The following is a 22,079-nucleotide window of genomic DNA, read 5'->3' as shown; positions in this document are numbered from 1 at the left end:
AGAAGAAACTAGGAGCAGAACACAAATATGAAATAATCTATACCACAGACTTAGGTATAAAAACAAAAAGCAGAAATCATGACAAATTAAAAATATTCAATGATCTACTACATTCATGTGTTAAAACCTTTTTTGTTTATAGTATTGAAAATATAAAAAATATTTCACCATGCGTTTTTGTCCAACACAGGAGGCTACTGTATCTGTTAGCTTAGTTACAGATGAGTGTAAGGTTGTAACTCACTATCATTTAATCTCTGAAAACAAATATTTGTAAAGATATTCATAACTTTAACTTGTCACTGCTCTTCCTTTAACCACATTTACCAACAGAGTTAACCGTGACGTCAGCCTGCAGTTCGTTTTTACAGACACTAGATGGCGCCGCTCTCCTTACTGACTTATAGCCAGCTAAAAAATTCATGTCGAAGTAGAAAGCGCAGCTGCGCTTCATGTGCAAACGATTCTTCCGGTCAGAAGTCACAGCTAATTTTAAAAATGATTTTATAAACTTATTTGGAGAAATATAAATAGAACATTAAACTGTCCAACAGCAAAAGGAACAAAATAAAATCCGTGGGTTAGTCAGACCTGTTAGTGATTAAAGGTTTTGTGATTATGTTGACTTGAACATGTTAGCTTACCCAGGTTAGCCCTGACCCCTGACCTCCCAGACCAGCCTGACTCCTCCTGTGAAGCAGGTGAGCAGCACTGTTCAGACTTAGCTAGCTTAGCTACAGACGAGTATTAGCCTCCACTTCACCTCATTCAATCAGTGAACGAAAAGATTTATAAAGATTCATATATTTATCTTGTCTCCATACGTTTTACCATATTTATCAACAGATGAGTCAAAGTCAGCAGCAGCCATGACCTCTAACCCCGCAGACCAGCCTGACTCCTCCCTGTGAAGCAGGTGAGCAAAACTGTTCATAGTTAACTATGCTAACTAGCATTGCTGCAAGTAATCAGGCGATTTTTCTGCTTCTTTGTTGTTTTTACCTTCACACAAAAATAAAACATTTTTACTGAGAGAAATTCAAAGAATTTTTACTAATTAGTATAATGAATATATTGAATATAGACTGTTTAATATTATTAACATGAACAGCCTCTTTGGATGGTTGAAGCAGTGAGTATCCTTACTTCTCCAAACCAGCTGGTTTCTTTTATGTATATGCATTGTTTTATGTATATTTTGAGAAAAATAATCACAGCAGCTGAAAATGTAACAAATGTTTCAGTTTTGGTCCCAAATCAAACAGTGCTGGATTAAAGCGGACTAAATGGTGCTGGTGTGAACGCGTCCTTAGATCTGGACCGGTTCTCTTGGATGCTTCCTCTGTGTTGCTAGATGTTTAGTCATAGTGAAGCATGGTGGTGGCGGTATGATGGTTTGGCCCTCCTGCCTCATACTGACAGTCTGCTGGATGGGTCTGTTCTGTCCATCATGACGGAGTCAGGCTGGAGATCCGTGGGGGTCCAAGGACGGATGGAGCAGCTCAAGGTGGAGCCTGTATCCAGCCGATCTGCTGTCAGCCCCCTCCAGCCGCCTCGGCCCATCCCGGGTCCCTGCAGCCAGAGTTAATGCAAATTATGCTGTGATAATTCAATAACTCGCCGCCTGATGTGTCCTTTTTATTACCATGATGATCAGGCGGGGGGCGGCGGCCCGTCACCGTCCCACAATAAACACCATCCATCATCCTCGCTGCCATTAGCCGCTGACAGGCCGCACCGCCGCCGCCTGCATAATGTGGAGCCTCCTCCTGCTTCCTGTTCGCTCCACGCCGCATTGGCCGGACAGAGGAGGACCGGGCCGGAGCAGAACCTCCTGAATAACGGGCCTGACGCTGCAAAAACTAAAATGTTACCAAGTAGTTTGGTCTGGTTCCTACTGCAAATTTCTTAATACAGTTGAAATGAGACAAAAGTAACTGACAGGGAACTTTAGAGCAACATAGAGGAGCTTGTTTAAGGAAATATCTTCAATATTTATGAAATGTATAATAAGAATAAAAGTCATGTTTTTTTTTTGTCACATTTAAATATTTTAAATCAGCAAAAAGCAACTTAACAAACCACAGTGCAAAAATAATGTTATTTGGTTTCCAGTGTAAATATTTAATTTCAGTTAAAATAAAACTAATCTAACTTACAGAAAACTTTTCAGCAAAATATTAGAGCTCCTTTAAGTCAATAATTCCTTAATATTGATGAAAAAGTTTGTTCCAGTGGCAGATTATTTCACTTATAAAATGACATTTTTCCCATGTTACTAGTGAAATAATTTACCAGTGGAACTCAATATTTTACAATACAAGCTCATATTTCTACTGACTTATAAAGAGTTATTTTTAACTAATTTCTCTTGTGCTAACATATCAGCACTAGAAACTAGATGAAAAATACTTGTTAGGATTTAGTTACAGAAACTTTGTAATGTAAAGTTTATTTATCTTTAATGTTCAGGTTTCAGGTTTGTTTGGTTTCTGTTCATCTGGAGAAAATTACGGCACCAAATTATTAAATTATTGCCTTAATCCAAGATTTCATGGAATAAAATCTTTATGGTTGTTTTAAGAATGAAATTTGGGTCCAGATAGAAACACATAAACAGCATAAATATTTAGTCTTATTTAAAGTGCTCTAAGCTCAGTAGGAACCAGACAAAGATACTTGGTGAGTTTCAGTGTTTTTAGTTTCTGATCTGCAGTTGAATCTCCCTGTAACTCCAACCGAACATCAACTTCTCTGGTTCTAACTCCTGATCGGGTCCAGACCCTCTCACACGTGACCAGCTGTCAGACGACACCTGCTGCCTGACACCTGGACGGGTCCAGCATACGTTCAGGTGCCGCCCGCTTCTCAGAGGGGCCGGGGCCAGAGCGGGGGGAGCTTTAATGAGGACCTCCATCCTGAATCCCTCCAGAGAGCCGGGACCTGCTGGAACCTGCCGGGACCTGCCGGGCCCGGCGAGCGGCGAGGCGCCGGCTCTGACCCCGTTCAGCTGCCGCTGGGATCCACCACCTCAACCCAACCTGTCCTTAAACCCAGAGAGCAGCGGCTCGGCGCCGCACAGAAACTTAAATTACCGCCGTCCTGCTAAACGACACAAAACTATCAGAACGACCCTGGAAACATTCAGAGATCTGAAAACCATGAAACTAAAGCAAAACAGAGACAAACACCTGACAGAGTAAACAGGAAATACAGAAAGAAACGTAAATAGACACCAGAGAGGAGAGAAAAAGATTTAAAGGGGAAACAGAAAAATGTCTTCAATTCCAATAATGAACTTAAATTAATACAATGGAGATTTAAAGAAAACAGACAGTAGAGGCATGAAGATGTCATAAAATATAAAGATTAATATTTCAACTGAGAAGAGAAAAGAAACCGAAACAGTTAGTCGCAATGAAAATATGATGAATATGAACCAAAAATAACACATTATCAATAATGCTGATTATTATTAATAATAAGGGACATAATTTCTACTATTGTGTTTTCTCTACATCTAGTTATCAGCTATTATTATTTTTCCTTATCAATAATTATAATAATTAAAGCAATTATTATCAATATTTGTAACAATAATATTTAACAAAAATGTAAAACTTTTAAAATACAACAATAAAAGTAATAAGAAAAACCACAATAATAATAAAATAATATAATACAATAAAAAATAAAAATGATAATAAAAATATAAATATAATAATAATAATATAATATTTACAAATGATAAAGAACCAAATAAAAACACCTGAATGATAAATTAAATGTTGGAAACAGGATGATGATGGTGATGATGATGATGATGATGATGATGATGATGATGATGATGATGATGATGATGGTGGTGGTAGGTTTAGTGACTGATGAAGAACCAGAGAAACTATTCGTGATGGAACGACTGAATCCCCTGGGTGTACTGACGGTCGCCATGGCGACCCTTTGCAGCGTGTGCAGGTGAACTGGTTGAAGGTTGCTGGTTCTAGTCCAACCAGCAGACCTTTATGTTTGCGCCCTGCCCCTGCGGAGCCGGGTCAGAAACCCCTCCAGCAGATGGAGGCTGTTGGAAAACAGATGTTATTCTGCAGCAGGACAAACTATGAATATGGATGATTGATTGGTTCAGGACGCCGAAGGCCTCGCTGCTGATTGGCTCTTAAGTTTCCTCCTGAAGCTCAGATTAAAAGCTATAAATATTCTTCATGGTTCCTCTGTTCCTATTATTGTGCCTAATATTTAATTGCTGTTTTAATTTAATGCAGTAACTCATGAACTGGTTGATATTTCAGAAACCAGTAACAAACATTACAGTCTATCGAGTTTCATCATAAAATCATCAACACATGTTGAATATGTTCCAGTTATTATGGTTCAAACGCCTCTCTAACCAGCTGGGTTTTTAGTCTCAGTGTTTTGGCTGTTTTGCAGTTTTCTGGCGGTTTGTTCTAAGGGCTTGACGTTTAGGAGGGAGCAGCTGAAGGTTTATAAAAGTTAGATGATTATTAACTTGAGAAATGTTTGATTTTCTGGAAGCTTTTCCAAACTGGTGCAGTTCATTTCTGAGACCACAGCTGATAATAATCTGTACTCTTCCCTCATGTGACATCACACCTTACTGCCGACTTGCAAAGTTAGCTTAGCTAATGTAGCTTTGATCTGCTAGCTAAACATGTACCTACCTGTACTTTACTACCTGATGACTCACTCTGCCAGTAATCAGAACCTCATTATTCACATGAAAACTTTCTTTTTGGTGCTCTGGAAGCCGTGGTCCATGCTTTACGCTGCGCTTCCCTACCAAGATGGCGCAGATCACTTCTGGTTCAGACCTGAGGGAACTTCGTATATTCCCAGTAAAACATTTGTTGCATGTTTGAGTGTTGATGTTTGAATCTTTTTGGTAAATTGTCCGGCGTTGTTCTGGATCAGTCGTTGGTGGATCAGCCGTTGGTGGATCAGTGGTTTGTAGATCAGCCGTTGGTGGATCAGTGGTTTGTAGATCAGCAGTTGGTGGATCAGTCGTTGGTGGATCAGCCGTTGGTGGATCAGTGGTTTGTGGATCAGCCGTTGTTCTGGATAAACGGTTTGTGGATCAGCCGTTGGTGGATCAGCCGTTGGTAGAAGGTGTCTCTGTTTGGTCCAACATTTCTCCTCTGTATAGCTCCGTTTCTCAGGATTATTCATTTGACCTGAGTTAATACGAAGCAGCCGATGACCCACAGGGCTCTTCTCCGTCTGCAGGAAGGTGGCCGTATTGAAATGAGGAGTCCAGCCTTAATAATGCATTCGTCCCTCAGGGGCCACCCAGGCAAGGAGAAGTCTTCCCTTCTGGAGGAAATCAGAGTTTCACTTTAGTTTGAATCACCTTAAAATGCCTGCAGCCTTTGACTCACTGCTGTTTTCGCTCTGAGATGATCGGGGTGATGCCGGAGTCGTCAGACATGTCATGGTTATCGTCTCTGCATCTGGACGGCGTGCTGGGCCTCCTGACAGGCCGTCATCCGGCAGCAGACCCAAATGGAGACAGACAGACTCCTCAGCTGCCAGTTTGACCACAGATTCCCAGATTAATGCGTTGCAGCAGCGGTGGGGGAATTTACATACCAGTCTAATAGAAACGAATGAGACATCAGCGAGCGGCCGGCGTTATCCATCATCGGCGCTGACACCGGCTCTCAGCCTTGTTAGACCGTCACATGTGTGATAATAAGGCAATAAGGAGCGCGGGGAGGAGGATGGAGGAGGTCAGAGGAGGAGGAGAGACTCCTTCAGCTCTCTGCTGCTCCCATCAGCTCTGCTCCTAATTAGGTCCACTTCAGACCTCACTGCTTCTCTGATTCAGAGCGTTAGAAGGTTAAATACCAGTAAAGAACCTCAAAACCAGTTCTAACATGGACTGGGAGCCCTGCAGACACTCTGAACCAGTGAAGTGAGCTTGATTACTGCAGCTGAAATATCAGGAGCTGCGCTTCCATTAACCTTAGAACAAATTAAAATGAAATTACAAAATAATTTAGCTAAATGAAAACACATTAATTTTTATGAAACTCAAGTTTTTGATCAATAGTTTTTATGCTGGGATGAGATGTTTTTTTAAATCTAAATAGATGTACTTCACAGAACTGAAATGGAAACAGTTTTTTTCACGTGATCAACAGCCGGATGTTACTACTGGAAGAAACCATGAAGAAGAAGACAGGAAGTAGTCTTCTTTGTGGTTTGTTTTTTGTTATGGAATTTTTTGAACTCTCAACCTCACCAGGTCATAAAATGTTTTGTGTCTTTCCAATTGTGTTTTTTATTATAATTAGCAGAATATAGACAAATATTTGAAACAGCTAGCGATTTATTCTGTAAGTTATGAAAGTTTTGAACTAAAGGGATTAGGAGAGAATCGTTCTGGTTCTCCAGATGTTTTCTGATCTGATCCGGTTCTTTGGTTCAGTGTTTAGAGTTGAGCTGTGAGTTTCTCTCTCTGAGGTTTGTCCTGATTCTGACCCGTTCATTGACGGATCGTTGGCAGACTGGAACATAGAGCCGCATGTCATCAGCATAACACTAAATATTAACAATTATCAGATTACTGTAGGTAAATAATTATCTGTTTACTATCAGAAATCGAATAGTTTATAGTTTGATTCTTTCATTTCTCTGGGGAAGTTCAGTTTAATGGATCTAAAGAAGCAATGACAGTTTGACTGTTTTTAGTTATTTACAATAGAGACGTGGATCTGCTGCTCCAGATTCACTTTATGCCTTCAGTTTACAGAAGGTCAGATCTGCTTGTTGGAGTTTCTCATCCAAACATCCAGAACTTGGACATTTAAACCTGGTTTACAGTTTGTTTTATCTAACAGGAATAAGTTTCACCTATTCAGGTTGAGCTGAATCAGCTGTAAATCAGAGAACCTGAAGGATGAGGAGCAGAAACCCTGTAGAGGTGTCGCCCCCTGCTGGCAGGTCCCTGCAGGTCAGCTGGAGGTCAAAGCCACTTGATTCCAGCGGTAATGGAAACCTGTCTTACATCTTCCTCAGCCAGTTATCCCCTCCATAAAGCACGGTGCTGCTGATGCATGATCCCTGCTAGCTTCCTGCTCTTTTTGGCTGCTGCAGCCTGAGGCGATGCCCCCCTCCTCCACTTCTCTGAGAGAATAAGGAAATCCAGTGGCAGGAGCAATCACAGCCTGCAGATCAAACGTATCCTCGGCTGAATTAACTGACACAGTGAAATCATTTGTTCCTGTGAGCGCTCAGCGCCTGCTCGCTCCTCTCAGCTGGTTTGTTTTATGTGGTTTCAGCAGCCAAGTCCTCTGGGCCGCTCTGTCAGAGCTAATATCGGACAGCGGCGAGGCGGAGTGCAGCTCTGCACACGTCGAGCCTTTTCCTCTCCGGTTAGCCTCCTTTTTCATCAGCGGAGGAGGCAGTGTTCACATTCTGCCGGCCGAGGGAAGGCGAGGTCAGGGGAAGTTATTTCAAAGAGGTCGCAGACTGATGTTGGACAAGAAAGGAGAGAGGAAAGTGCGTTGTCTGCACAGGCTGCAGGAGCGGGGCTTCAAAGACAAAAGTTTTCTTCCTGAATTATTGAAGCCAGCAACACTTTCTTCTCCCCAGGAAACAATCAGGGGATGAACTGGTGGAGAATATTTAGTCAGAGCTGGAATGGAGCACATGTAGCGTTATCAGAGCCGGGATTCAAGCCTGCTGGCTTCAGACCAGAATATGTAAACGGGTCAGAAACACCATGAGCAGGACAGACTCAGAGATAAAGAGGAGAGTCCTAGTCAAATCAAGATGTCCTCAACCACCTGGGAGAGGAACTGATGCTGCTCAGAAATCTGGAACGCGTTCCAAGGTCCTTCTACCAGATTCTGTTGTGAAGCCCGATGTCGAGCAGAAGGATTTTATTCTGAAAGAGCCTGGTGTTCATTCATTTCTCTGAACTTGTAGATGTGAAGGAAAGAACCAGGAAGACAGTTTAAAAAATCCATAATTCTTGTTTATTAAAAATGTACAAATTGTATTTACACAGAAAACAGGAGTAATGTACAACAGGAAGAGCTGCAGTCTAACGACAGATTTACGTTCTGGTGAAGTCCTCTGCTGTTCCTGCCTCCAGTCGCAGGTTGGTCACAGTTAATGTGTCATAAAATGATTCAGGAACATCATTGCTGACCTCTGAACACGTCGTCTTGCAGTCCAGGCTCATATTTCCACCAGCAGGCACTTCAGTAAGATCACCTCTGTTCCACGGCTAATTTTTACATCATATTCACATCCTAAGGCAAGAACAGAAGTATGGCTTTTGGTGAAAAGTAGAAAATAATTTATAGCTGGATGAACAAGGACACAAGGGAGACGGATGAATTCAAAGCTCAGTTTTTAGTCCACAGTTTGATGTCCAGACCGTTAGCTAATCAGGTTGAGGAACTTGTTCTCCTCAGCCAGGGCACTCAACAGTGAGCTCATGTCCCCGACGGCCATGTTCCCAGTTCCCGTTGGCACTGAGGGCAGCGTCACCGAGCTCCGGGGCGTCGTGAGGCGAGATGAACTCTGGGAGAAACTCTGGAGCAGCCCTGGACTCAGGGTTCCTGACATGAGGCTGGACTGATCCACATCGTCTAGCATGCTATCAAAGTCTATCTGAGGGTGCTCAGGTGCAGTCCTGCTCCCCTGGTTGTCGGTTGGAGCAGCTGGAGGAGAGCTCACCATTAGGGAAACATGACAGTCCAGGTTCCCGTTGGGCTCCAGGACTCGGATCTGGCCCATGTAGAACAGAGCGTTGTCCTCAGAGATGTAAGGGAGTTCAGAAACTCTGCTAGAGGAGAGCTGGGAATCGTCTGGTTGCTGCAACACCTTCGGCATTGAGACGTTTGGAGAGTTTGGTTCTGTTGGTGGTCTTAGCTGGGGATGGTTCTGATTCCCAGTCTGGAAACCAGTCATGTTACAGTTCTGCTGGTCTAAAGTCATGGTGGATGAATCACAACTCTCAGCTTTTATTTGCGCAGGCTGGAGTTGACCAAAGTCCATGTCAGCTGGCTCCTCTTTACAGTGCAGGATGTTCCCACACAGTGGATACGGAGCGTTGCCATTCCTGTCATACGAACTTTGACTGAACCTGTACTGAGGGCTAGAAGCTTCATTGAGGTTTGAGGACTGCTGGAAGAGGTGTTGTCCAGGTTGCATGCATCTGTTGTTGAAGTTTTGGGCTGTCTGCTGGTGGGAGGTCCCACTGAAAGACCCAGAGTTCTGGTTCTGTTGGACATCAATCAGATTCCCATGTGGATCTAGCCTGGAATACTGCTGGGTGGTGTCCATGTTCCACTGCCCACTAGCAGCACCGCTGTGTGGTGAGGATGGACTCATGAGTGGACTCTTGTTCGCCCCATCCATCCGTCTCTGATGGTACAGCTGCTGCTGGCCGCTGGCAGCTCCGTAGAAATCTCCTTGACCAGAGGGATTCCCATTGCACCTTCTTGCCTGCATGGTGATGTCCTCCGAAATGCTCGCTGGTCGTAGTCTGTGAGGGAAACCGTGAGGACTGACGTTCGGTTGTGCATATCCTTGCTGGGATAAGCGTCTGTGATCTTTTGCAGGAGGGGGATGAGGCTGCAGGGAGACCCTTCGGTTGAGTGAGACCATGCTGTTGAACCGGTGTAGAGGAGGCTGGCTGAGAGGATCTAAAGGTCGCACAGGGTCACTGGCTCGACGGGGAATGTTGGAAGGAACTTCATGGGGCATCAAGCTCCGTTCCTGGCTGAACTGCAAGGATCGGAGGCTGTTTTTGGACGAGTACTCATTGAAATCCTTCAGACATGATTGATCCAGGTATGGAAGGGGTGTAGGAGGTGCACCACCAGTTGCAGCAGCATATTTTGCTTTCAGTTGGTAGTGCTGGGCCGGGGTCAGGGTGAGCGGGCCGGCAAGGCCAGGCCCGCTATTATTCCCCCCAAACTGACTGGCCTGACTGGAGCGCCGAGAAATATCAGCAGAGATGGGGTCGTAAGAGTCAGCTGAGCTGATGTTCGTCAGGCGGTTGACAGCAAACTGGGAAGTTTGGCTTGAGCGTCGACTGGAGAAACCAGGGGAGATGCCTGAGGAGCGGCGGCTGAGCGTGTAGACCGAGCTGAAGGTGCTGGAAGTGCTGTCTCGGCGCTCAGAAAGGTTTCCCAGCAGAGTCATTTTGCCAGAGCCAGGGAAGGAGGGTGGATCTCCACACAGACTTGAATTTTCCAGGAGGGACCCTGAGAACAAACAGAAACATTACCCATGATGCACAGCCTCAGCAAATCTAGAACTAGTCTTGGAGTCAGAGAGTTCTTGCACTTTGAACTTTGATTATTTTGGCTTCTATGTGTTTAAAAGACTGACATTAATTCCTAACATGATCCAGACTCACCGCTTGTCGGTATAGGCGGCAGCGTGGTCCCTTGATGAGCAGGGGGTGTTGGGTTGTTGGCCCACCGACACGAGTCCCGTACCGCCTTCAGCTTCTCCTTCTTGAGGTTCTCCAGGCACTGGCTGCTGCTCAGCTGCTGTCTGAGATGGAGGCCGACCGCTGCGACCCCGCCGGAGAAATCCACAGAGTCCAGGAAAGGCAGGTCGTCCAGCACGCTGAGGTCCCCCAGGCTCCCTCCGCTGTGCGCCGCCGTTTCTACTCCACTGTCATTGTTGGTGCCAAGTGGTGACGGCTCGCTGCTACATGATGACTGACCGCCAGGACTGGACTGATACATCTACCAGGAGAGATGGGAGCTACGCATTAGAGAGGCTGGGATAAACAGAAACATCTTGTCCTAAAAACTGTTTTCCTTCTGCAAAACAAAAGTGGAACAGTGGGGAAAGCGGCATGTTGAGCGGCCTTTTATCCTCCCCCGCCTTAATTGTAAATAATGAGTGTTTTCTGGGGGAGGGGAGGTGGGGCTCCCCAGATTACAGGCTCTCTGAGTCTGTCTGTGAATTTAAAATGTGCAGGATGAAAGGCTGAGTGGAGCAGCGATCATCATGAGATGGTTCAACCAAACACTCCACCATGCAGCTGGAGGAGACTGCTGCAGGTTTCACTGCCTCTCATTCAGTTCCTCAACACATCTCTGGGTTTTATCTGAAAACTCTTTCATTTCTCTAGTTTCACCAAAACAGGAAGTGGACCCTGGGTCACATGGTTCCTGATGCAAAGCCAAGAAGTTCTAAGGAAAAAGCAACACTAACAATGCAAAAATAATAAATATTATATCAAAAATACATAAAGTTAATGCAGTGTTGTGTAAATCAGTGAACAAGCCCCCTGCTGCCCTATGAAAAGCTCATTAAAAAAGGAAAAAAGCTTCATTTAAATAGAATTTCTGAGTGAAACAGAAACTCTGATCAGTTCAGATTAAAGGCCTCAAACAAAACAAGCTTTTATTCTTTCATCTATTTGTCCTTTCATTTGGTTTCTACATACTATTTCCTCATTCTTCTATCAAACCTGCCTATTTAACATCCCAACATGGAGATGGATGGGGAAAGACTTTGCTAAAGTCAAACTTTCATGAGCGACTGTAGGATGGAGCAGAGGATGGATGGACGGTTGGGGTCTTGTCTGAGGTAATGTAGGCGGTTCTGTGGGCTCTCAGGCTGATTATAGATCTGTTTACGCTAAAACCCTCAGCTTTGGTCATCAGACATAGATTCTGGCCAAAAGAACGAGACCATCAATGCAAGTAGCCCGAATGACGTCACTGCTGCCGGGATCTTTGGATAAACAAAGCACAAACAGAATGGTGGCCTCTGAAGAAAATGTCACTATTCATCCACCATGTAATGTTGGAGATGAGAGCATCCCAGGAGCTTCGTTTCAATATTCTTCAATACAGAAGCTGAATGTTGAGAAACTTTAACGATGGTTGAACTGCAGCGGACTCAAAGTGGGTGGAAAGGTGCCAGCTTTGGTTGAATGGTAGGGCTTTTCTTCTAGCTATGGTCAATGGTAGCTAACACTCGCTAGCACTACCTTGTTAAGTTTCTGCTTAGCAATCGGTGTAGGTAAAATATTGATTTATCAATGCTTTGCAGTAAATTTTTCCAATTAAATATCAATTAGGAAAAACCTGTGAATCGATTAGATCTCCTGTTCCTGTACCATATTAAACGGCTCTTCTTCTTTGGTTGATTTGCAGTTGGTGAATAACTATTGGTGCACATTAAGTTGTACCTATTAATAATCTAAATCAGCCGTTAACAAACTAAACCAGCTTTCAGACACACAGACGTTTCTCCTAAAGCTTTCTGCTCCTGTTTGTCCAGAACTAAAATGGCCACTTTTCGCTGCTCTAAATTTAGCAGTGTGATGTTATTTGCGATCAGTGTCTTCGGTTTTCGAGTAGATCTCCTGCTCCACCGAGTCACTTGAAGTGGTTCAGGCACCTAGGTGCTGCCAGGAAACTCCCAGAACCTTCTGGAGGGTCTGGTTCTGCCTCCGGGTCTGGGAATGCTTTGAGAAGCAGGAGAATGTCACTGGCGGAAAGAAGCTTCTGGGTTTTCCATCCAGTCTCAGAAAACTACCTGAGGTTATGAGTTGAAGGTAAAATGCTAGATGTCCTTGAAGCATGGGGTGAAATGGTGAGTGGTGACAGTAATCTAAGGTTAGCTCACCTTAGTAAAGTCTGTCCGTTAGGGAAGAGTAAAAGCAGAAAGACATGGAAAGCATCAAGCATTTGGTTTAGTTAACTCCATGGTTCACTGTGCACAGTGGTGGCATTAAGACAAAGTGTCATCAGACTGCGTGTCTCACCACAGGGTTTTCTGTCTTGATGGATTTCACGTGCAGGTATTCCTCCGTGACTCTGGGGGAGCTGTTCTCCATCAGCTTGTCCTCCCCGTGGAGCCTGGCGGCTCTCTCGTTCTCGCCGTTCTCCCTGGGTGGTCTGGGCGGCAGGTCGCTGCGCTGCCTCTTGGTGACGTGAGCCTCCGGGCCGTGAACCGTCTTCACGTGCTTCCTGAGAGAGCTGGGGTCCGTGTAGCGCTTGGTGCATCCCGGGATTTTACAGACGTACGGTTTCTATGGAGACAAATTATATTCAGTTTATTTATTCAGCATCAATTCAAAACAAATATAGTCTTGAGGCAATTTTCAAATAAAATTATTTTAAATGAAATCATATATATTCCAACTAATCATAGTTATCAAACAGTACAGAAATAGCAATAGCAGCTCAGAGATGAGCTGGAGGAAATCTATCTTTTAACAGATTATTTATATCACAACAAACCGTTTTAGCAAATACATAAAAAAACATTTTTTTTTATAACGGTTAGATAATGTAGCTTTTAAGGCTACATTTAGGCTATCACCTTCAGTGTCAACATGAATGTTAAACTTGCTATAATCAGTTTTTCACACTAAAACAGGTCAATAATCTGATCTCAGTGGATGACTGGAGGAAACGATTCAGCTTCTGGATCGCCTGTATTTTTGAAACATTCAGTACCAGCTGCATCGGTTCTGATCCGAACCTTCTGGTCTTCACAAATGAATTCCTGTCAGTTTTTCAACTACTTCAATCAGTTCACACATCCAGCAGTGTGAGCAGATCCATAATGGATTCTGTGTGAAGTCCCAGCCGTCTGTACCTCGTTGGAGTGTGTCCGGTTCTGGTGCTTGGCCCGGTCCGAGGCGTTAGAGAAGGCCTTGTTGCAGCCTTCGTGCTCGCAGACGTAGGGTTTCTCCCCGGTGTGAGAGCGCAGATGGGTCTTCAGGTTCTCCAGGCGGGAGTAGGCCTTGGAGCAGCCCTCGAACTGCAGAGGAGGTCGTTAGAGAGAAAATTCATGACAGGAAAATCCTTCCATTCTCTGATTGTTGTTGACTTTCTCTGTTTCAACGAGGAGCTGAGATAACCAGAGGAAACATCGCAGATCAAACTGCTCACCAATTTGTTCACCAACATGCTCCCTTTTCATCAGACAACTACCTTTTCAATTATTTAGATTATTTTCCAGCAGAACTGTTAAATATTCTGTTTTCCAGAATATCTGAGGGAGATTCGGCCTTTATTTACCTCGTTAGGATCCTAAACAATCATTCTGGAGCCCAGATACGTCTCGTCTCATAAGTTTCTCTGTTTTTCTTCTTTCAAAACTGGATCAGACTCAGAAAGCAGGAAACACAAACACCAGATTGGCTCCTGGTCACCATTTATGAGTAAAGCTGCTTTGTTTATTACTAAAACTCCTCGACTGATGAGGCATCTTCAGAAACAGTTTGATCCTTAAATTAACTCTGGATAACATTTTATAACTGAAAGCATTTCTGTGAACATTTATGTTCATCGTTTTAGTTATTTTACTGTCACTCAAAATTTTTTGCACAGTGATGCTATTTGAGATGTTATTGCTTAGCATTTGTGAACTAGCCTATAAATGTTCCTTAGTGCTGATTGGCTGTAAGGTTATTTCCACTGGACGTATTAATGGATATTAAAACATATTTGGAGTTTGAACTGTTAAAATAAACAGTAATACAGCTGAAGTCAGAATTATTATCCTCCCTCTGATGAAAAACTTTTGATGTTTCAACAGAAATGACTAAAAAAAACTTGTTCTGCTTCTAAAATATCAGAGATGAAATCAGTAAATTTCAAGGTTTATTTAAAAAAATAGTTTTTTATGTATTTGAAAGAGCCAGGAGGCGGGGCTTAATGCTGTCAATCACAACTTTGCTCTCTGGTCGCTGCAGCTAGCAGTTTGTCATGAATGCTAAGGCTAGTTAGCATAGCCACCAATGATGGTGGATAAATGGTTTTCCTGTTACGGTAAGTTGTTTCTCTGCCATTAAAACATTTAGCAGCCAGTGCATGAGGTTGATTGACAGTGCTAAGCCCCGCCTCCTGGCTCTGATTGGCTGTTTTTGGTGCATTTCTTAAGACAGCAACAGTAGCTCAGGGATGAGGTTATCTGTCTCAACATGCTGATAGTTTTAACAAGAACATTTTTATAAAACTTACAAAACTGCAGCTTTGTGTGATTTCATCAGGGAGAGAATAATCCTGACCTGATGGGTGTATTTAGAAAACCTCCATTAAGGACAAACATTAATCTGATGTTTATAATCTGACTTTAATAATCTGAGGGAGCAGGATCATGGATGAACCCCATCCTGAGCCTCAGTCTGCTCAGCTGCAGCACCAGCCCCATGTGAACGCTTGGCGTTGTTTAGAGCGGTGCTGCCCCCCAGGGGCTCGTTGGGGGCCCGTCCGGGAGTGATCCGTTACCCACCGTGCATTTGTGTGGTTTCTCCCCCGTGTGCCGGCGCATGTGAACCACCAGCATGTACTGCGCCTTGAAGGGCTTCTGCTCCCGCGAACAGTCGTCCCAGCGGCACACGAACTCCTTCTTCTCTCCATGAATGTGGTCGTTATTGATGTGCTGGGGGGACACAGAGCAGGGAGAGATGAGGGCGTTCTGCAGAGGGGGTCCGCTCTGGACCGTCAGCCTGGATGTTTCTGGAGAGATCAATCTTATCAGAGTAAATCCCTCCGGAGTGCCGCGGCACATGCTGCTAATGAGTCCTGACGCTCAAATCTTTGGGAACTAGAAACCCGATCTGACAGCATGGAGGAAAATATGATGATTTTATTTCTCACTTCAATCAGCGCTGAAGGAATCAGCAGCAGTAAGATAGATGCTGGGTTTGAATCCAGGTCAGACTGAATCTAAAACTACTTCCTGCTTCCTTTCAGAAAACAACAAGCTGCTGCTTCACTTTGGACCAATCAGAGCAGGAGGCGGAGCCAAAACAACCTGCAGGTACTGAGAGAATGGGTCACCTGAAGCCATGAGAGAAAACTAAAATAAACTGGAAATAAAAAAAGTCAGATGATTATAATCTCATAAATCTGACTTTTCTCGGAATTATAACTTTAAATCTTGGAACATTTAAAAAAAAATTAAAATCGTATAGATGTGAGGCTTTGAGTTGAAATGATCAGACGGGAAGCGTCTAATCTGAGGTCAGATTGAGCAGATTAGGAGGTGAAGTCATGAGGAATCCTCTAATGTTCTAAACCGGAGCAGATCTTCAATCTTTAATCAGTAACTGATGTTTATAGATGTGGGGAAGCAGTGAGATGACAGAATAAAGTGTTTGTTTGAGCTGAAACAGTGAAGCTGAAGAGCTTCGTACAGAAAAGTGTCGCCTGTGGATTCTGGTCTGGTTAGTGAATGACTGGAGCCGTAATCCGTCTCTCTCTCTGCCTGACTGGAGGCCAGGAATGCTGCAGGGCTTTTTACCCGAGCGGCTCGCTGCGATGGGAAGCTGGACCCAGGAGGGCGTGTCCTGAAGCTCCTCGGCTGAACGATGAGCTGAAACGTGAGCGGTCTGTGTGGTACGTACATGCACCAGCTGCTCCTGCGTGTCGTACTCCTGGCTGCAGCCGTCCCAGTGACAGTTGGTCTCGTAGACGGCCTCGGCCTCCTGCTTGCACTCGTCTCGCTCCACTTCCTCCTTCAGGTCCTGAGCGCTGCTGTACTGGTTCTGCAGAGAGTCCAGGTTTTAAACATGTGTTAGAGATTTCTCTTAAACAGAAAACTGACGTTTCCTCGCGTTTCATTTAGCATCCAGAGTCGGTTAATTACAGATTCATCTGGAAACGTCTCCATGAAGCTGCAGGAAAGTTAAAGAGGCAGGAATCCGACGTGTTTGGATTTCGTTCACCACAAACTAACACACGAGAAGTTTGTTTAGGACTCTTTATAATTTAGCAACATTACAGAGTTTCTGCAAGTCAGCAAGATGAAATCAGGCTGCAGGACACTTTCCTGTAAACATTTCAACAAAAAGAAATGAAGCTGAGACGTTTTAGGTGTGCAGAGGAATCTCAGGTGTTTAGACTCAATCTCCTGTTTTTAAATATGTAAAAAAATATATTCTGTGGCTCTTTTTTATTTTGACAGCACAATTTATTCTTCAGAAATGGTTAAAATCTCAGAGTAATCCTCAAAAATAAAACAAATTATTCAGAAAAATGATCATTTCAGGAGTTGAAATGCTTTTAAGGGGTTTTTCACTTGTATTTTTGATTTTATTATAGTTCTCATGATTTAAAAAAAAATATTTTAAAAAGTGACATTTTATTTTCTATGTTTTTCTTTATTAAAAGTGTCTTAGTTACATTTTCTACACATCGTCTTTTTGTAGTTCTATAATCTACGAACTATTTTAAAATGCCGAATAAATAATGTTTTCAGCTTTTCCATTTTTTCAGTTTCTTTAAATAAAGATTCTAGATACGTTTTCTCTCTAAAATGGCCTCAAACATTATTTATTAAATTATTCTTAAATTTCCAACTGAAAAAGTTCCTTTGTTTCTAAATTTTCTCTCCTTGGTGTCTGATTTCTGCCGGTGGCTCAGTGTGTCCCCTTCAGGTTCCCATACGGCTCCACCGACACAAAGAGCCGTAGCTACACACCAAAACACAATGTGCTGACGGCAGCATGCTTCTTTCTCCCCCACACACACACACACACACACACACACACACACACACACACACACACACACGCTCTCTTCATCAATTCTGGTGGCCCCAAGACGACTGCGCTCGGCGCCGTCCCCATGCATCACAACCAAAGCTGCCTCGCGACCGGAGAGCAGCCGCAAATTTGTCAAAAGAAGAAGAAAAAGGCTCCTCAGATGACAATAAAGCCGGGCCAATATTTCATGAAAATGAAGTGCTGTGGCACAGTTTACTGTGGCCAGGCGGGGGGGGGACCAAACAAATGGATGCAAAGCTGTTATCATGTGGAGTTTTTCTTTATCTGAGACCGGTTTTACATGGAGGTCACCAGAGGCTGCGGCTCCCGGGGGCCCGGATGCCACACTTCTGGAGGATCACAAGCTGTCTAAACGGCGTCCGCTGCTTATCAAGTCGCTCTTTATCAAAATAAATGTTCCACAATCAGAAAGTCCTCTTCCCATCTCTTAATTTCTGGTAAAACCCGTCCTATGGACTCCTCTAAGGCTCCAACATACTTCAGGGTCAAAGTGGATGTCCACCGGACATTTCCACGCAAAGAACCATTTCAATCACTGTGTACTCGGTGTCGCACAGTAAACAGTGATCAAAGTAAACAGTGATCACATCAAACCGTTTCGCATCATGTGACACCGGGCTGATAAGGTTGAGAGTCAGCGCACCGACTCGGGAGGACACACAGAGTGACTGCTGCTCTCTGCCCCACACTGACAGGGGAAAAGATGCCCTGATGGAGAAAAACAGGCCCAGGAACCCAACAAGCTCAACAAACTTACTAGTATCCTTTAGAATTGTGGGAAATAAAAGAATCTGTCACGAGAAATATAGGGAATTGGTACATTGCCTACATTGTATTGATGTAGGCAATGTACCGAGTGCCTACATCGGTACAACGCATCTATGTACGCTTTGCTATACTAGCAATAGGTACAGTTGACTATGAAATCCCAGCCATGCGGTTCACAGAAAATGCACAGTACGCCTGAGTCCGTGGAAACCTTCAGGCTACAGTCCAACTCCCCACAGGGCCAATCAGGAAGCCCCGTTGCCCCGTCGTACCGGTGACAGAGGAGATCCCGGCTTCAGGCCGTCCAGCTCCGCCTTCACTTTGGACCGTTTGTTGATGGGATCCACCGAGCTGCTGACAGCAGAGTCTCCTCCGTGGTTCTGAGAACAGAATGAAGGATACAGCTGACAGAATGAGAGGACTGATCAATGACTTGTACCAGCTGATTTAAGTGAACATGGCAGGGTGATCTACTGGCAGAAGACCACACCAGGTACAACTCCTCTGGGCTTAGAGTAGGCCAGTTTTTCTGAAATCTCTTGTTATATTTCCCCGTCCAGTTGATGCTGTTTGGACCCTTAGATTTGACCAATGATTATGGATTTTCAGCTCCACATCTACTAACGTCTTATCACGGGCTGAAAATGGAGGTTGAGTTGTTGCTCTTCGAGCCTTCACTCATCCAGTGATATAAATCCTTGGTCCAATAAACGAATCCAATCTGCTGCCAGTCAAATCGTTTGCATCCAATGCCCGGCCTGTTCCACCCATAAGGTGTTCCCAAAAACCAGGAATGATCTGCAGATGGAGAGGATCTGATGGGTCCACAGTCAGATGCCTCTGGGTTCTCAATCTCCAGTCAGTCTCATTGACTTTAGGCTCTTAAATCTGAATTCCTGATCATTGCTTTTGTGTTTGGAGCGTTCAGTTTCTTTAGCCTGAAGCTGCATGGAGCAGAAATGTTCTCAGCTTACAGGAACCATCACCTGGGATGACGTGATTTTTCTGTTTATGTTTGACAAAGAGCAACATAAACTCACGTCAACAATGACTCCATTCACTTTACGATGCTTTTACTTTCTGTGGGAAAGAAACTATTCTTTCCCACAATGCTCTCCCAGTCAAACCGTACAAGATCTCCACAGCTGATAAACCTATAATCCATAAACTCATCTATTGGTTAAACTGTTGTATAATCCTGTTTAATCTGCTCTTGAAAGTGACCAGTGATCACAGAATGACCCATAACCTCCTGATCTAAAGGTCCTGGTTGATTTACTGTTTTTCTGTAACAACCTGAAGCCGACAAAATAAGAAACTCTGAGCTTCGGTTTGTCTGCCAGGGAAAGTTTCATCCTACTCCTGCTATAAAGGCTGCAGTGTTGCTCTGCACCAGCAGGAGGTCACATAAGGTCATTCTGGTTGGGTCACTTTATCAGAGTCAACTGGCCCAAACTTACTTTTATGTACTTTTGACCACTTGACTCTTAAACTCATGAACTGTAATGCAAAGTAAAGTTTTACTCCGTAGTTTGAGACGACTGGGACGGACAGTGGAACCAGAGAGGGAATAAAGCTGACATATTCTGACATTTCCTCTCTGAAAACCTGATTTTACCTTCACTTCCTCCTCCCCTCACATCGTATTGAGACTGAATCAGAGGTTGGAATATGAAAACCAACCGCGTGGGAGCAGAGGAGTCCTGGGTCTCCCCCACTGAGAGTTTGCCTCCGAGGTGGGTGGGTGGGTGATTTTTTTATTTCTTTAGCCACAAATCATAACACAGAGACGGAGTGTGGGACGGACATCAAAAGAGACAATGACAAACAGAATCAGCAGTGAGAACAAACATTTGGTAACCGGAGCTGCAAGATTCAAGGCTTGGATAAACGGTTGTTTTAGGAGTTTGCAGCATGACGTCGCTGGAGGACGAACGGTAATCAGAGAGGTTTATCCTAAATTACACCAACATTCCTTCAAGTCCAAATGGAGCTTGTTTTCTACATTTCATGTAAAACGGCTCTTACCTTGGATGACACGTCGTTGTTGTGGGTGGAGGTGGGCAGGGAGGAGAGGCCGAGGCCCGGCTGGCGACTGGAGAAAGTGGGTGGAGGGTGGACGAGGGGCGGGTTGTGACCGAAGGCGCTGAGGCCGCGCTGCTGGGACAGGAGCTGCTGGTAGGCCATGGAGTTGATGGGGTGAGGGAAGGGAAACGACGGGCTGCGGCATATTGGGGAAAAACATAACATTCATTGGCTTTACGAGGAATTTGAGTCAACAGCAGTACAGAAACATCATGGATGATGGAAATATGAAAGAAGATAGGTAAATATCAGGGGATGAAACAAAGGAATGATGAAGATAATCAAGGAAACATCAGGGAGGAAGAAGTACTTGATTTGATCACAAGAATGATGTGAGGAATCAAATCTGAAGCTAAACTACAAGAAATGAAGACTGAAGCAGATTTCTGTCTCGTTGTCTTTTCAGGTGACTCGGTACCTGAGTCCCCCGACCGACAGGTGTCCGTAGGAGCTGCTGGCGGCTGAGCTGGACCGGGAGTTGTTGATGTACGCCACCAAGGAGTTGGGCGAAGTCCTGATCATGGTCTGGAGGTCGATGCTGGCATCGGACAGTGGCGAGATGGACAGCGCCCTCTTCCTGCTGAGCCTGGGCGTCAGTCTGGGGCTGGAGAACCGCGACACTGAGGACACAAAGGTAGGAGGTTGGAACGACTTATGGCTACAATCTGTCCCACTGACACAAACAGACTCAGCTGTTTGATGAAACCTGGGAACCTTTGACATCATTCACGTTACCCAGATTCTTTTTCTCTTGTACTCTGTGATTTCTTCAGGTATAAATCAGTGAAATCTGGTAAATTTTTAATCAAAGTCCCTGAGATCACTCTGGTTCTTCCCTTTGAGTCGTCTTATCATCTCTGTAGCAGTCAGACTTTATTTCAGCTGAAATCTGAAAATGATTCTGGAGCAGCTAAGCTTTCCTCTCAGCAGAAGATTTACTGACTGCATTATTTCATGAGTAAATATTTACTTTTGCATAACTTTTAAAGGTGTGTGGAACATATAGCTAGAAGACATTTTAACATCATTAAAATGTTCAGACATTTCAATGTCAGTGATTTTCTAATGGAATCTGAAAATCACTTCTTTGATTCCATTAGCGTCAGAAAAGTTAAAACTTTGTCGCCTGTTTGTGTTTTAAATCAAATTGTTAAAATTGTGAACTTTAAAAATGTTCATGATTTTGCTAACATGCTATAGCTAGGTTAGCTTAGCAAGTAGACATAAAGTACCTGAACTGTTTAGCTCCTTTGTGACTTTTTTCACAAGGTTATTAGACATAATTTTACTTTCAATCTTATTTAAACCAGCCCAGCTTTAAGCAAGACAAATAAAAACAGTTTTGCTAAACTTAGCTAAGCTCTGTACATCAGCTAGCTTAGACTAAGCTAATAGGACCTGAGCTTAGCAGCTCATTAATATGCATTATGTTTGTTTAAGAAACATTTAAATGATTAAAACAACTGAAGGCAAATCAAGGAACAAATGTTTGCTTTGAAAAGAGGCCAGTTTGAGAAAATACTATTTATAAATAAATCTGTGATGGAGAAAATTGAGAGAAACTCAAATTTAGTCAAATGAAGCACTGTGTGCTGACCCCATTAAGATTCAGGCATAACTAATCAATTTGTCCACAATAATCCCCCTAATCACTTCAGATAAACATCAACCAGGCCGG

At 43.8% G+C, this 22,079-nt stretch overlaps 1 protein-coding gene and 1 long non-coding RNA gene across 3 annotated transcripts in view; one reads left to right on the top strand and one right to left on the bottom strand.

The window, feature by feature from the left end:
- The first annotated feature begins 386 nt into the window (after positions 1-386).
- LOC106950374 (uncharacterized) lies at positions 387-20,892 on the top strand. Of its 2 annotated transcripts, XR_001425608.1 has the most exons (4): positions 387-701; positions 847-916; positions 15,735-15,801; positions 20,808-20,892. It is a non-coding gene; the product is annotated as an uncharacterized LOC106950374 (long non-coding RNA). The 2 variants fall into 2 exon arrangements; XR_001425607.1 differs by lacking the exon at positions 15,735-15,801 and having other exon boundaries at positions 20,808-20,885.
- LOC106950373 (zinc finger protein GLI2-like) overlaps positions 7,996-22,079 on the bottom strand; it is a 50,635-nt gene continuing 36,551 nt past the window's right edge. Inside the window, exons 6-14 of the mRNA XM_015037175.1 lie at positions 20,820-21,021; positions 20,345-20,537; positions 18,589-18,696; positions 16,388-16,528; positions 15,271-15,420; positions 13,630-13,794; positions 12,791-13,057; positions 10,415-10,751; positions 7,996-10,259 (exon numbers count right to left, since the gene is read on the bottom strand). Coding sequence (XP_014892661.1) covers positions 8,425-10,259; positions 10,415-10,751; positions 12,791-13,057; positions 13,630-13,794; positions 15,271-15,420; positions 16,388-16,528; positions 18,589-18,696; positions 20,345-20,537; positions 20,820-21,021 — 3,398 coding nt within the window. The 3' untranslated portion in view covers positions 7,996-8,424. The remainder of the gene's footprint in view (positions 10,260-10,414; positions 10,752-12,790; positions 13,058-13,629; positions 13,795-15,270; positions 15,421-16,387; positions 16,529-18,588; positions 18,697-20,344; positions 20,538-20,819; positions 21,022-22,079) is intronic.

Source organism: Poecilia latipinna, unplaced genomic scaffold (assembly GCF_001443285.1).
Source record: "Poecilia latipinna isolate Pla-1442-1.1 unplaced genomic scaffold, P_latipinna-1.0 Scaffold397, whole genome shotgun sequence".
NCBI lineage: Eukaryota > Metazoa > Chordata > Actinopteri > Cyprinodontiformes > Poeciliidae > Poecilia > Poecilia latipinna.
This window is presented reverse-complemented; position numbering and strand designations above follow the sequence as displayed.